At 34.4% G+C, this 16,933-nt stretch overlaps 1 protein-coding gene across 9 annotated transcripts in view; it reads right to left on the bottom strand.

The window, feature by feature from the left end:
• Positions 1 to 16,933, bottom strand: part of ANKRD12 (ankyrin repeat domain 12) — a 124,515-nt gene that overhangs the window by 28,530 nt on the left and 79,052 nt on the right. The window contains exon 2 of one of the 9 annotated variants that reach the window (XM_025429510.3): positions 14,010 to 14,089. The exons of the other annotated variants lie outside the window; for them this stretch is intronic. Within the exon in view, the coding sequence (XP_025285295.1) occupies positions 14,010 to 14,073 (64 nt within the window). The 5' untranslated portion in view covers positions 14,074 to 14,089. The remainder of the gene's footprint in view (positions 1 to 14,009; positions 14,090 to 16,933) is intronic. 9 annotated transcript variants of the gene reach the window in all.

The following is a 16,933-nucleotide window of genomic DNA, read 5'->3' as shown; positions in this document are numbered from 1 at the left end:
AAAAAATCTTAATGTTTGGGGCACCTGGGTGGCTCAGCTGGTTAAGTGTCTGGTTCTTGATTTCGGCCCAGATCATGATCTTGGGGTTCTGAGATCAAGTCCTGTGTTGGGCTCCATGCTGAGCATGAAAGCCTGCTTAAGATTCTCTCCCTCTACCCCTCCCCTGCTCATGCACATGCTATTTTTTTTTTAAAGATTTTATTTATTCACGAGAGAGAGAGAGAGAGGCAGAGACATAGGCAGAGAGAGAAGCAGGCTCCATGCAGGGAGCCAGATATGGGACTCAATACTGGGACTCCAGGGTCATGCCCTAGGCCGAAGGCAGACGCTCAACCACTGAGCCATCCAGGCATCCCCCATATACTCTCTAAATTAAAAAAAAATAAAAATTAATGTTTTTTATTTCAAACAATTTTATTTGGGAAACTAGGAAAGAAAAAGAAATACAAAGGTTAAGCAACCATTCAAATATTAAACTTTTCATTAAAACATTTTTCTTTTCCATAAAAAATGCTAATAAAAGATTAGTTGGTTAAAAACACTTCAATGCATTTGAAATTTACTCTTGTACTTCTTAAGGCACTTTTAGATATTTGCAGCAAATATTAGTGACACCTTACACAATAGTTAAATGTTATTTGAGGTCATTATCTTTAGGCTTGACTTTTTTCCTACTGAGGCTACCATACATTTCCATCTTTTCTTGTATTCAAAAGGGGTGGCAGCCAAACAGAGCACATGTGACCAATTCAGGGAGATGATAATATATAAAGTAAATCCCTCTTTCAAAATCTTTCCAAAACAACCAGTGTGCATTTGACAAACCAATTACATCTCACAAGCCTAATAAATTCAGGAGAGAGGCTGCGCCTTTAAAATGGTTTGAATTATATTTACTTTTAGAAAACATATAATTATTCTAATGGATGATGATGATACAAAACTATATACACCATGACCCTAAACTTGAACTTATAGTGAAGTCCAGGTCTCTGCTTTTCCTCTGAGATTCAGATGTCTAACTTGGACACTCTTTGACTCCTTTTAATCATCCTAACTCAAAATTGAGGACATTCAACTCCCTTCTTTCTTTTCCACAGCTGTTTCCTCTTGCTGCTTGAAAGCCACTATTTCCCACTTCTGTAGCATATCAATTAACACATTTACTCCAACTGAAAACCTCAGAGCCATTCTTAACATTCTCAATTCCACAACTTCCAGAATTAACTGTTCAAAGTTTTAATCTCTGGACTATCTCTTAAAATCCATGTTCTGTCTATTCCCATTACCACTGTCCCATCTCAGGTTCTCATCATTTCTTGCCTAGATCAGTTATCACCTTAACTAAAATGTGGCCAGCATTATAGAACAGATTATGTCTCTCTTCATCTGATGGCTTCCTATCTACAACAAAATAAAAATACAAAGATGATGGTATGAGACTTTTCAAAATCAGGAACACTATCTCTCCTACTACCATTTATTCATAACAGCAATTATTATTCCTATTTAAGAGACATGTAAACAGAGTCTGACCCAGTTAAGTAGCTTGTCCAAGGCTACCTCACCCTGAGGAAATGTAGCCCAGGATGCTTTTGTCTGACTTAACAGTATTTTCTACATTGTCTCTCACCTCTCATTTCTTCTTGCTATTTGCATTGGTGATACCAGTATTTTACTCACTCTTCCCCAAATTTACATGCATATTTTATGTGGATTCTGATCAGTTTCTTTTTTTTTTTTTAATTTTTTTTTTAAATTTTTATTTATTTATGATAGTCACAGAGAGAGAGAGAGGCGCAGAGACACAGGCAGAGGGAGAAGCAGGCTCCATGCACCGGGAGCCCGACGTGGGATTCGATCCCGGGTCTCCAGGATCGCGCCCTGGGCCAAAGGCAGGCGCCAAACCGCTGCGCCACCCAGGGATCCCCTGATCAGTTTCTTTTTATTATTTCCCAACTACTTAACTAGAAGATATTTTAGATTAGAGGTCAGGGGGAGGAGCACTTCAAGAATTTATATATAGGAAGGACTTGGGGTAGTCACTTGTTATAGGGAAGATGTGAGCAGGGGACATCTTGAGGCTATGTTTGCATTGGTATTTATGGAGATTACATGTTTATTTGGAATGGTTTCGGAGGAGATACATTTAACTTCTCATTTATCCTTTGGGAACATCACTTCCAAAAGGTGTGCATTTTATCTGTTATTCTCATCACTGGGATATGGGAGGTTAAAGATTGCCTGTTCCTCAAAAAAAGGCAAGGGGCAAAGGGAAGGCTATCTACTCCACTATATCCTCAATGCATTCCACCTATTCTAAATGAGTGCTTAAATACATGCATACACGTGTGCACGTACACACAAGATTCAGCTTACTATAAACCTACAATAATATATGACTTTATTTTTTAACAGCATCTGCCTAAATCTGTAGCATCCAGAGAATGAAAAACTTCTATTTTGTATTTGTGGGATGGAGCATGGTGGGGATGACAGTGTGCTTACTGAGGAAAAAAAAATGGCCTATTTAAGGAATTTGAGAGTCCTTTGTAGGACGGTAAACTTCAGTGAGGTAGCTGTAATTTTCTGCTTGTTTTCTGTATTATTCAACAAATACTTTAAACATAAATTCATGACTAAGACCTGGGGACTTTCATAATAACATATAGTGAGTGCTTAATAAATGTAGATAAATATGCAAATAGGGCATTTCAGAATCACATTAAGAAATCAAGTGGGGCTACATATGGTAGAAGGGGAGGACTGTAGAAAGGGATATAAACACGAAACATAAACTTATTCACTCAACAAGTTTGTATAGTACCCAGGTGGCAAATGATGTTGCCACTGATACTATCTGGGTAATTTTTTTCCCCCAGTTATTTTATTTTTCATGAGATAGAAAAAGAGGCAGAGACAAAGGCAGAGGGAGAAGTAGGCTCCCTGTGGGGAGCCCAATGTGGGACTTGATCCCAAGACCCCAGGATCACGACCTGAGCCAAAGGCAGATGCTCAACCACTGAGTCACCTAGGTGCTCCTATCTGGGTAATTCATTGCTGATCCAGGTCTCCTTTAAACTCAGCAATTTGAAGAGGTGGCAAACATTTCATCCACATGCTGTTAGTTCCCGTATCACCTGCCATGTGGAGCACAGCTCTTTTGTTTGCTTTGTGCCACCTTGAACATTCAATATATATCTTGCACTTTCACACATTATGGACTAACATGCCTGTTTTCCTATATTGACCTCATGCTCTTATTTATCAGCTACTAAGCTTTTTTATTTAGCCAGAAATTTACTTTTAACCAATGGCACCATTTTTATAGTGTTCATACAGTTATTTGAATATACAGTGTTTTGTATTTATCAGGGAAACTGGACACAGTTTTAAGATGGAAACTGAATAGGTGTAATAATAGTAAATCTTTAGCCCCCTTCAGAAACTCAATGAAGGGCTCAGCGGTTTAGCGCCACCTTCAGCCCAGGGCGGGATCCTGGAGACCCGGGATGGAGTCCCATGTCGGGCTCTCTGCATGGAGCCTGCTTCTCCCTCTGCCTGTCTCTGCCTCTCTATGTCTCTCATGAATAAATAAAATCTTAAAAAAAAATAGAAGCTCAATGAAGAATGTTCAATTGTGAAGAACAGGAAAATTAGAGACCCATATGAAACACAAATATATGTACAGTAGTTGATATTATGAAAAGTAATGAAAATAAGGTTTTAAAATTATGGGCAAAATCAGCATGTAAAGTATTTTAATAATTTATACGAAGATTTTATGCCAATATCGATAGAAATTAGTTTCAAAAAAAGCCTAATGTTCACCTCAGTCTTGATGAAAATTAGGAAAATTGATCAGAACCATTAAAATAATCCGCTCAGGGACGCCTAGGTGGCTCAGCAGTTGAGCGTCTGCCTTCAGCTCAGGGCGTGATCCCAGGATCCGGGATTGAGTCCCGCATAAGACTCCCTATGGGGAGTCTGCTTCTCCTCTGCCTGTGTCTCTGTCTCTGTGTCTCTCATGAATAAATAAATATTAAAAAAAAAAAATCTGCTCAACCTCACCAAAATTTCTTTGTAATAGCCACAAGCAACCTTTTTTTTTTTTTTTTTTAAAGATTTTACTTATTTATTCATGAGAGCCAGAGAGAGGCAGAGAGGCAGAGACACTGGGAGAGGGAGAAGCAGGGTCCCTGTGGGGAGCCCAATGCAGAACTCAATCCCTAGGACCCTGGGATCACACTCTGAGCCACCCAGGCATCCTACAACTTTTCCTTCTCAATGTTAAAGTCACTGTAGATAAATTAAGAAAATGTGAAATTGAGGCAAGATAATATTTGGAAAAGTAATTTTCCTTAGATGAAATCACGGAGATGCAATAAGCAAAACCTGGACTTTTGGAAAATTTACCAGCAAATGATCAAGGTATTTCAACCAACAATTGCAAGAACATAAGAATGCAAGGGAGAGATCTATAGATTGAAAGATACTTGGACATATCAACCAATATGAAATCAATGGACTTTATTTGGATTCTGACTTTGAGAAAGTTAAGGAAAAAAATCTTTTGATTTTATGAGACAATCAGAACTTGGAACAATAACTGGGTATGTATGTATTTATTTATAAAAGATTTCATTTATTTATTCATGAGAGACAGAGAGAGAGGCAGAGACACAGGCAGAGAGAGAAGCAGGCTTCCCTCAAGGAGCCCGATATGGGACTCAATCCCGGATTCCGGGATCATGCTTTGAGGTGAGGGCAGATGCTCAACCACTGAGCCACCCAGGCATCACAATAACTGGATATTTAATAGTAATAACATTTCATTAGTTTAGATATAATAATGATATTATTGTTATGTTTCAAGTAAAAAAAATTCTATTCTTTTATAGATACTGAAACATTTCCAGTGAAATGACTTCAAAATGATGGGGTATGGAAGAATGGAGAGAGGCAAAACAAGATTAGCCACAAGGTGGAAATAAGTAAAACTGGGTCATATATACATATGAGTTCATAATACTGTCCCTTCTACTTCTGCATATATTTGAATAATTTGATAATAAAAATAAAATCACTAATTTTACAATTACTGTAATCTGTTTAAAAATGGTTTTTAAAAATGAATACATTATGCAATATACAGAATAAAATAAAAAACCCTACACATATATACTATATTTAAGGAGGTTTTAAAAATTTTTTTTTCTTAATTTTTTGAGTGCAGAATCAGGTAACATGTAAGCACATTTTCAGGAATATGTTATATATATGAAATGTAAACTTTCTTTAAAGATTTTAAATTAATGAATGGTAGACTATGGCAAAAACCAAAAAACACCAGCAATTTTATTTCATTTCAGAACCCTTTGTGGCTAACAGAAGGTGCCACATTCAAACATAATGAACATGAATTTAGTCATGGTACACTTTGTAACAGTTATCATTAAGTTAAATAAATATATACTAAACTCATATTGTAGTTTTAGGCTGATATCAGGACCATCAGACTCTGAACTTTTCACACCCAGTGACAAACAGCATGATACAATGGAAAAGTACATAGGTTCTGTCATTAGTTCTAGGTTCAAATCTTTGCTCTGCCATTTAACAGTCATCTATCATTAGGGATTAACTCACAGGGCTATTTGTGAGTAGTATATGTAAGTTCATGTAAGTACATGAACTTACATAACGTGCTTAGTATTATCCAGGTATATACCATGCATGTGATACACAGTAATCCAGTGCTTAGATAAAAAGAGAAAAATGTATTGTTAAATAAAAAGCACTTAAGTAAAATGTACATTTAACATGCCAAATTCAAAAGAGCACATGTTAACTTAAAAAGCCAAAACTGAATCCCATAACTTTTTGTATTTGTTTAATTTAGTATCAGAAAATTGAAGACAAAAAGATTCAAGCTGACTCCAGGAACTTATTTCACTTATTACAGGGTTACAATGGAAGCAAGTAGTTCTTCAGAATGAGGGCAATGGAAACCACTTGTCTTTCAAGTAAAAAAATGGACATATGCAGACAAAGACTTCCTGGGGTAAGGAGGAGAGGCAGTGAGGAGAAACAAGAAATAGATCGAACCAAGAACAATTTTCTTGTATTAATGTCTGGTGGAATTTATATTTTTAAACATCAGAATACTAGTCATAAAAAGACAACCACTCATGCAAAGGATTTTTTAGTGTTCCTCAAAGAAGGGTGGGGAAATGGAAATGGGAATAGAGACAGAGAGACTCAATTATACAACTGTTTCATTTGCTAATTGCAATTTAATGCCATTATAGAATGATTTTTAAAAAGTGTTTCGGGATGCCTGGGTGGCTCAGCGGTTGAGCGTCTGCCTCTGGCCCAGGGCGTGATCCTGGAGTCCTGGAATCGAGTCCCGCATCGGGCTCCCTGCATGGAGCCTGTTTCTCTTTCTGCCTATGTCTCTGCCTCTGTGTGTGTGTGTGTCTCATGAATAAATAAATAAAAATCTTTAAAAAAAATAAAAAGTGTTTCTTCTACAACTTAGTAAGTAGATGAGAACTTTGTTATTGAAAATAATCCACAGAGAAAGCTTAAAATACCATATTTATTCAAGCTTATAAATTACCTCATTTATTTATGTACCCACCTTATATGTCTAGGATTCTACTATGTAAGAATGTTAATAATAAATCTGTCCACGACTATATAGTCAGTAAGTGGTAGAGCTTGATATTCAAACGCATTTCTCTGACTTTCATATTAGTACTCACAACCATCATGCTGTTACTTCTGAGTACATAAAAACTCTAAATATAGCTAAGATGAACTAAAAGAATGCTTATAATTATGCCATATTATTATATTATAATCCATAAGCATTCATATAAATACTTTCTACTTCTAAGTTTACTTCATGACTGAGTGTCTCAAGAAAATAACTCGGCCACAAAACCCTAGGTTCTATAATAAAGCATTATATTAAATGAGATTTACTGTTAAACTACCTGTAAAATGATTTGAATTAAGAAAGTAACAAATAATGCTGTTAAACATACCCACCTGACGTCAAAGTTGAATTTCAAATATGAACTCGCTCTCTATTCTTTGCTTGATTTTGATATACAATATCTTGATTTAAGTATTCCATAAGTATATGAAATAAGAGTTTAAAAACACCTCATTCATGACTATTAATACAATTTATAAAGGAAAAAAAGTCACAGGATAGGGAAGATGGGTGAAGGTAGTTAAAGGATACAAGTTTCCAGTTATGAGTAAGTTCTGAGGATATAATGTATAGCATAGTGACTACAGTTAACACTGCATTATATATTTGAAAGTTGCTAAAAGTAGATTTTAAAAGTTCTCACCACATACCCAAAATTGTAACTATGTGAGGCCATGGATGTGTCATCAAACCTTACTGTCGTAATCATTCTGCAATATACACATTTATCAAATCATTACACTATATACCATAAACTTGCACAATGTTACATGTCTATCATATCTCAATAAAGCTAGAAATAAAAAAATAAAGGAAAGGCAGCTATGCTGTGACTATCTTAAATGACTATAAATCTGCGAACCTGATTAGATTTTCATCTTTATAATGGTAAATACATTAAATTAAAAATGACATTTTTAATTTAAAGATTACAAGCTGCAATATTAGTACAGTTCTCAATATTTCATTTTAAATAGCTGGAGATGTCTAATGTGATAACCTTATTTCAGATTTTCACAATCTTTAAAGCTAATATTTATCAAGTGCTTATATCCAGGCCAACTGATATTCTATGTGCATTCATATATTAATTCACTTAACCTTTGTTTGCCACACCTCTATGAGGGTTGTACGGTAATTTCTGTTTTATAGACGTGGAACTTATTAGCACGTACAGGTTAATTAACTTGCCCACAATTAGAGATCCAGGGAACAAACCTGGATAATACTGAATACTAAAATTTGAGCTTTATTATTAAATAGCCATTTCAAAAAGAGTAGAGAAAAATGCTTTATGACTGGATTTCCATTACCAAAATATCTATAATGTTGAAAGGTGTGTGTGTGTGTGTGTGTGTGTGGTGTGTAATGTAATGTAGTTCAAACAGAACTAAGTATTCTTTTAACACTTGGGAGTATTACAAAAAAAGAAAAAAAAGAAAAAAGAAACTTTACATTTGGGATGGTGTTTGCTTTGTATGTCACTTTTATTCAGTGATGGGCTAGTACATAAAAAGTCCTAAGCTATACTTCTTTGGCAATTTTTATTATAAAGATTGTTTTCATTTCATTATTTTAAATGCATTTCAAACAGCATTTACTGTTCTTTTATTATAAAAGTAAAACTGTTCATGATAGAAAACCAGAGAAATAGAGCGGAGTAAAGAAGAAAAGCTACCCATAAAATAATCCCACCACTCAACAGACTCATTCATAACTTAGAGTACTACATTTGAGTTTAACTAACTTAGAAATAAGAAAGTGAACAGAATTTCTGAATTCAGATCTGTTCTCTTGCCTCTTCTAAATGACCAAACCAAGGGACACTTCTGTCATTTCAGAAAGCATGCATGTGCTCTGTAAGCAGCCCCCAATCATGTCACATTTTAGCCTCTTTATAATTAGGCCATAAATTGTTCATATGTTCTATTTTCCCTGGAGTTTTCACCTTTTTTTCTTGTTCATCAGCTCAGACAATACGCCTTCATATCAATAATTCCAGAAACAGTGAATGCTCAGAATCGAATTCACACAATATGTGTATTGTTATATAGTCTTTTCTTGATAACATTCTTCATAAAGCTCTGTGACATTTTGTTCAAAAATATGCCAATTGCTCATTGCTGTCCCTCTGGAATTTTTCACCAAAATCCTTAGTCTTTATATCTTCCTTTTAGACTTGTATTTTGTGTCACCAAAGAGTAATGTATGTGAATAACTTTTTTCAGAAAAAGAACAGAAAGCATGTCCAAGGATGTTTTTCTTTAGCCTTGACACTTGAGTGATATATGGTTGGGAATGGAATTCTAGGTTCAAAATAATACTTCACAGAATGTTGTAACTACAGCTCCACCTGTCTTCTAAAACATATGTAAGAATGAGAGATAAGATGCCAATCTCTGGTTTGTAAGCAACTTGTTTCTCTGTGATTCTGGGAGCTTGTAAGATTAAAAAATATCCTTGAAGTTGTGATGTATCTAGATGTTTTTTTCTTTCTTCCTTTCTTTCTATTCTTTAACATTCCTCTTTGATCCACAAACATAAATCTCTATTTAAAGGATATTTTCTTCAATTAAGAAAATTATTTTCGTCTCAGCATTTGCTCTTTTTGTAGGATGAATATATTATCCTGTGTAGGTTTTTTGTTTTTTTTTCCCTCATATTTTAGTGTCTTTTAAAAAATGTTTTATATGTTGCTCTTCTCTTTGATCTCAAGGTTTTCAGCAATGTCCAGTCTGTTCTTTAGTCCTGTATAGAATATTTATTTTCAGTAATGATGAATATTTAGAATTCCAAGGACTTTCCAGGTCTACTTTTTACAGTGGCCTTTTGTTGTTATGGTTAGTAGATTGATTGCCCTCCAAGGATCTTCAAGAGTACTGAGAAGAAGTCATCCTTCTGTTTTCTATATTATTTACATTTTCCAAGATAAATTGTTCTGTTTGTTCATCTTGGCCTTCTTGTCTTTCATTCACTTGACTCTCCTTAAATCTCTGGAATTCTTTTTGTATTGATAAAGGGAAAAACTCATTTCTTTAGCAGTATTGTGGTGTATCTCTACAACAGGTCTCTCCTCTTCTGAGAGGTCTTTACAGTGATCTGTGGCTCTCTTTAATCTCAGTCTTTTGCAAGGCTATTTCCTGAATAAACTAATTGGAAGTTTCAGAGATTCTCTGAGGCTTCACTGGGAATACTTCACAACTGTTGCAGGCATCTTATATATATTTTGGGCTGTTCCTTTGCTCTATAATAGTTCACTAACCACAACTAATCTATTTAAGGACTAATTATATTACTTATTTATACTATATGGCCAAAGAAGTAACACTAACAAAAATTATACCTGTATTTTAGTAAACAAATCATTACAGTTTTCATATCCCTAAACTGATTGAGAAATGTAGCTTAGAGACAGGGAAATAAAACATCAGGTAATTTTATATAGTCTCTTCTAAATCTCCACTTCTAAGCCACAATTTTCCTAAGTAAAGTTTAGGTATTTTAAAGATTTTATTTTTAAGTAATCTCTACACCCAACATGGGACTTGAACTTATAACCCCGAGAACAAGAGTTGCATGCTCTACCGACTGAGCCAGCTGAGCACCCGAAAGTTTAGGTATTTTAATTCTGCTTTACATAAGAAGAGCAGTCATACATCTACTTGGAAATAAGTATGCTACCTGAGGACTTATTTTCACTGTATTTCTATAGTAATAGATGTAGGTAAGAGAATTATAGTCAAGAGTTTAGGGGTGAGCTGGGGAAGAAGAGAATATAACCAGTTGAAAATGCTAAATCTAAGGCAAAATCTATATAGGAAGTAAAATCAAGTACGACATCACTCTGTATACTGCCTCACTTAATTATAATTAATTACACATTGTCTTTCTACTAAAAGGTCAGTAACACAGAAACTAATTCTATAAAGTATAAATTAATCAAGATTTTTCTCCTAAAAATATGACTAGTATCACTACAAAAATTTTGATGTCACTAAAGGAAACTGACAAAATCACCCAGTCTCAGCTAATTCCATTACATATATACATATGTACATATGTATATATGTATATTACATGGAGGTCCTTTTAACCATGACTAGAGAAAACATTTTTCTGTAGACAGGATGATATAGCTAAGGCTATATATTCAAATATTTATTATATATGCATGTATTATATATGCAATATATTATATATTAATTATTCAAATATTTATTATATATGCATTCAAATATATGCATATATAATAAATATTTTTCAAAGTCAAAGGTCTTTAAGGGTTCTGCCCAAATGTATCCTTTACAGTTTTAGTCTTAAATATTCAGCAATATCTCAACTACCATAATTATGTGACAGACTCACTTTAAGTTACTAGACGCTGGTGGAAATTCAGTTTGTAATGAAAATCATCAAGCTAACAGATTATTAACAAAAAACCTATTCGTTTGGTATTTATGATAAATAATTTTACATATTTTGGGCAAACATGCTTGAAATTTCTTGACTACTATAGGTACATGAACTTCAAAGAGATATTTAGCAGACTATTATTTTATGTAATATAAAACTTAAAGGCTTATAAAGTATTCATTTGCAGACATCCAAAAAACAACTCAGCTGCAACCACAACTCTCCACTTATTTTTCTGATATATGAACAAATAAATAAAACTGTGTAATTTTTATAGACACTGCTAAAAAGTGAGTATCTATAAAATAGTAATTTTGTTTCCTTTTTCTCCACTTAACAAACTTTGACATTTATGTTTTTCTTTAAAAAACGCTCCATGTAGAATAGAATTAAGAATTCTTAAGCTTTGGAACTACGTTGCTGGAATTAATCCACATAAGACATATGATAAAATCTGTTCTGATTTGAAAGTACTGATTTTCAAATAAGAGAAGTGTAGGGGTTTTATTTGTTTAGGATTCAGGAAGAAGCATCTGGTGATATTTAGAAGAAAGTTCGAAAAATTAAAATTCACAACTCTGTGTGTAAAGTGTACCAAATATGCCACAAAGCAGAGGAGAAAAAGCAGAGCATGCAAAAACACTATGCAAAACACTATGGAATCTCTTCTGGTTGGTCATTAAATCAAAGAATATCTTGTTGACTATCATGCTGTATGCTCAGCCCTCCATACATAATTGCTATCTCAATGTCTTTTCATTTCTTCTAAGCACTGGTACTACAGGGATATGTGAAAAATAAAGGGTGCTGAACACCCAACACTATGCTTGTTGCCACTCAACAATTTCAGAAAAATATTTAATCAAAGAGGTTGCTAACAGTCCTAATTAAAGTTCTTGGGTTATAAGTGGATTATAACTTTCCACACTTAGCCTAACCCACACTTCCTAACATATACAATAGAAGTGATTTTAAAATGCCATTTGGAAAGAACAAAAATAAAACATTCTTTACATCTTAAATAGAAGGATACTTAATTTCAGGTATACTAACATCAAACTCCGTTACCCTGCAAATTGCTCTATCAAGTCTAAATGCCTCATGATCAAGTATGTTGATATTTAACACTCTAAAAACATCTTATGTAATTTTTTCTGTAGTTATCTTCATACTTCTAAGGTTAAAAGGCTTGCTTTAAAATTTCCTAAGGTGGTGCTTCTTTCTACTTATGGTTAAGCTCTTAACATCACATAATCCATTTAATAAAAATTTCTGGTATATTTTAACTTAATGAATTTTTTTTGATCTCTTGATTTATTGTTTTAATTCCATTTATGCATGTATCAACCAGTCATATTTTCATAGCTCCTGAAACATAAAGCTGCGGAAATGAGTTTCACAAATTATGACAATATATTTAGAATAGTTAACAATTTACTATCTTAATATTAAGAAAATAAGGCTTCAAAATACTGGTCATTTTGTGTATTTTATGACACAGAAATGTACTCAGTAAACACCAGTGGGTAATAATGTATCACTGTCTTTTTAAGTTTCTTAATCTGTTTTACAGCAGATGCTAAAAAGTAGCTCATCTATTTGTTACGATGAACCATCTCCTTGCTTAAGCTGAAGTATGCAAGTGAGCAAAGTTTATAGCAGCTGCTTAATAAACAAGGCAAGATTTCTGGCGCCAAAGTAAAATAAGGAAAAGGTGATAACTTTTCTGACAATGACTGGCATTTTCAACTTTGTTCACTGGACACTTTGTTTAAGTAATAAAATCAATGTCTGCAGATTTGCAACAGAATCTCAACTTTGGCAATTAATGAATGTCAGAAAATATGAGGGGGCACTGTGTGACACAGAGTTACCCACTTGTCCATCACCATAATTATGTTTCATGGGCATGATATGGCTCTCTGAATATATGACTGAGTCCTCAGCAGGGTAGCAAGAAGCAATTATCTGTAGCAAACACCATTATTAGACAGAATTTCTGTGAAGGAAGATAATGTGGAATAAGACTGTGGGAAAAGGGCAGAAGTTGGGGGAGGGCAGAAAGACTAAAGAATTATGCAAATTTAAAAGTGCCATACACTTGTATACATAAGCTGTGCTAACCAGGACATGTATTCCTCAAACAACATCATAAATGTTTGATATGCACGACACAGGACAGCTACTCAGTGTAGTCCCTGAACTAAAGGCCTATCTGCAAATTGTTTTTTACTAATCTGTGAAGAAGTGAGGAGCCTGCACCAAAAATGGAAATCAATTATGTCACTAGCACACTGTTTAGTTCAGCTGATATTTCCTCACAGCCTTTTTCCTTTTTGATAAAGGAAGGAACGCACTGATTTACATTCTGGCACAAGCTCCTTATCTTGAGGACCAGTAATAGTTTGTGGAACAGCTACCCTGACCTGTGTAGCCCTGTCATAAAGCACAATACCTGAAGGAATAAACCATATTTAATATGTTACATATTTAACACTCTTTATTTCCTCCAAATTTATTAATTTCTAAAATTTAATGTCTTGGTTATAGTCTCTAACTTTGCAACACTTAAAGTGTATCTGTATACACTGTATAACTTGGTTATATTCTCTAACTTTGCAACACTTAAAGTGTATCTGTCACATGGATGTGTGATATACCAGATGGGTTAATGACGCTATCAGGTCTTATATATACAAACATCTATGGGCAGTTAAAGTAATTCTTGATTAAATAGTAACACATTCTAAATTTAGATTGGATGAAGTTTGATAAAGTTAAGTCTAACAAGGACCTCATGTAAATTAAGCAATAAATTGGGTATTTTCATCAGTCTTTTTCAGCAACTCCAAAATCTTTGTATGATACTTACTGATGATTTTTGCATCATTCCTTGAGGAACTTTGATCAAGCAATAATTCAGGCACATTCATCATGTGGAAAATAAATATTCTGAAAAATCAATACATAGTTGATGAACACATGAAACAGTCAAAAAATAAAAAAGGTTCTAGAAGACGTGTTTCACTCTAATTAAACACTGAAGTTCAAGTAAGATACCTTTCCCTCTTCCATGGGAAAAATTTGTTGTTAACACCTCTTTCTAATGGAAAGTTTTATAATAAAAGCTGCTTTTTTTTTACAGCTACTGTTTTCTGAAGAGACCAGAATTAGAGTTTGTAGGCATAATAAATGGGAAAATTAACATGTCATATAAAATTTTTCTAATTTTCAAATCTTGTTTTCTTTTTTTATAAAAGCCAATGTAATTTCGGCTATTATGGTCTTGATATCACATAGCACAAAGACAGTCGAATGAGTTGTAGCTTAAAACTGATAGATGGATTTACAAATATTTTAAAAGTAAAACTGACAGAGGTAGGTGGATGATTATGTTAGTATCTCCATTTTCTTAATCAGCTGTATCTCTAGTACTTAAATAATGCCTAACACATAATGAATGCTCAAAAACAGTTGTTAAATTACTGAACGAAGGAAAAGGAGGAAGAAGAACTGAGGATGACTAACAAGTGATATATGTATAGCTGAATGATGCTATCACCAATTAAGACAGGAAAAACAAGGAAAGTGTAAAATGAGAGAAGTTGTTTGATTCAAGGCTACTGACTTCTGTGGGAATTCTAGGTGGCAATACCCAAAGGTCAGCTAAATATACAGGTTTGAGGTTTAAGAGAAAGCTATGTAATAGAGAGATATTTGAAAGGCCTTACCACACTAATGGCAGTTAAAACTATGAGCATGGATGAAATTTATCTGTGAGATTATGTGTCAAGAGAAGAAGAGTCCAGAAAGTAAAATCTTTGGAAAAACCAACATAAAGGTATATGGGAATGGGGAAGAAATAAAGATGAAATTGTAGAAGGAATTTGAGAAGAAACAGTCCAGGACACTAGATGAAAGCCAGGGGAGAATTACATTCCAAAAAGTAACAGAATTTTAGAAAGAACATGGTCAACACTGTCAAATTCTACAGAAAAACTGAAAAGAGAGCTAAGGGATCTGCAGTTAGATCATCACGTGCAATGTTAGCAAACAGATTCAACAGTGCACAGTCGCTAGGTATATAGCTTTTCAGATTCTACTCCATGCTTATAAGATTTTACACAAATATATGTATATATACAAACATACAGAGGTTTAAAAACATTCATCTTACAAATAAGAGATATTAACATTATTTATCTTGATTTTTCTAACTCAAAAAGATCTTATGAAAATCTCTCCAAGAGCAGTAAGACATGCTTTTTCATGGTACATTAGTCCATTGTATAGCTATCTACCTCAATTTATGCAAGCAATCCCTTATATATCACTATACATTTTTTTTATTTTGTCACTAAAATGTGTTTTAATAAACATGAAATATTCCCAAAGTGTGACTGCTAATTCAAGGAGCATACATATTTTAAAAAACATTTTTATCATGATAAATTTTGAACTTTTAAAAAAATTTATTCACAAGAGATACAGAGAGAGGCAGAAACACAGGCAGAGGGAGAAGCAGGCTCCCTTAAGGGGAGCCCAACACAGAACTCGATCCCAGGACCTCAGGATCATGACCGGAGCCAAAGGCAGACACTCAATCAGTGAGGCACCCAGGTGCCTTGGTAAATTTTGAACTTACACAAAAGTAGACAATGTTATACTGAACCATGTCCATGTACCCAACACTCAGCTAAAAGAGCCAATAATGCTTGACCAATCCATACCTCTATACATCCTATCACTGCATCATTTTGTTTTTTAAAAAGATTATTCATTCATTCGTTCGTTCGTTCGTTCATTCACAAGACACAGAGAGATAGGCAGAAACACAGGCAGAGGGAGAAGCAGTTTCCATAGGGAGCTCGATGTGGGACTTGACCCCAGGATCACACCCTGAGCCAAAGGGAGAGACTCAACCACTGAGCCACCTAGGTGTCTCTCTCTGCATCATTTTGAAGCACATCCCATTCATCGTTATCATTTCACCTAGAAATATTTCAGGATAAAGCTCTAAAAGATAAGAGCTCTTGTAGTTTGTTAGTTGTTGCCAGACTATTTTTCAAAAAGACTATGACAATTCACTTACCTCTCTTTTTATCCCTCCTCTTATTAGGTAACCACTTTTATAAGTTGTTGGTTTAGTTTCCCAGTATTTTTTTTTAAACCTAAGAAAATACACATACTGATGCCCCTTCTAAATGCTTAAATGTCTGCTATAATTTTTCTTTTACCTTGACATGCGAATAATACCTTGGTCAGGTACAGAATTTTTATGGTGCAGTTCTTGTCTCTCAAGATTCTATCTTTCACTGTTACAAGTTAGAAGTCCAATGCCAATTTGACAGTATTCCTTGTAGATAACTTCTTACATTCAGAATGAAGGAAACGGACTAGTATAAGTCTGGGGTGTGTGTATGTGTTTTCATTAAACCATATGGAACTCACTGACCTTTATTTATTTATTCATGGGAGACACAGAGAGAAAGAGGCAGAGACACAGGCAGAGAGAGAAATAGGCTCCATGTAGGAAGCCCAACGTGGGACTCGATCCCGGGACTCCAGGATCACGCCCTGGGCTGAAGGCAGGCGCCAAACTGCTGAGCCACCCAGGCGTCCCCTCATTGACCTTTATAATTGATGGACTCAAGCTATCTTCAGCTCAGGAAAGTTTTCTTCTATTTATTTGTGGACTTTCACCCGTTTCTTTTCTTCCTTTTAAGTTCCCAAAAATATTATTTACATGTTAGATCTGTTAGGTTTCCTAGATATATTCCCTAAGCTTCTTTTCTT

Source organism: Canis lupus, chromosome 7 (genome assembly GCF_003254725.2).
Source record: "Canis lupus dingo isolate Sandy chromosome 7, ASM325472v2, whole genome shotgun sequence".
Taxonomy (NCBI): Eukaryota; Metazoa; Chordata; class Mammalia; order Carnivora; family Canidae; genus Canis; species Canis lupus.
The sequence above is the reverse complement of the archived record's forward strand: the minus strand, read 5'-3'. Positions and strand labels throughout refer to the sequence as shown.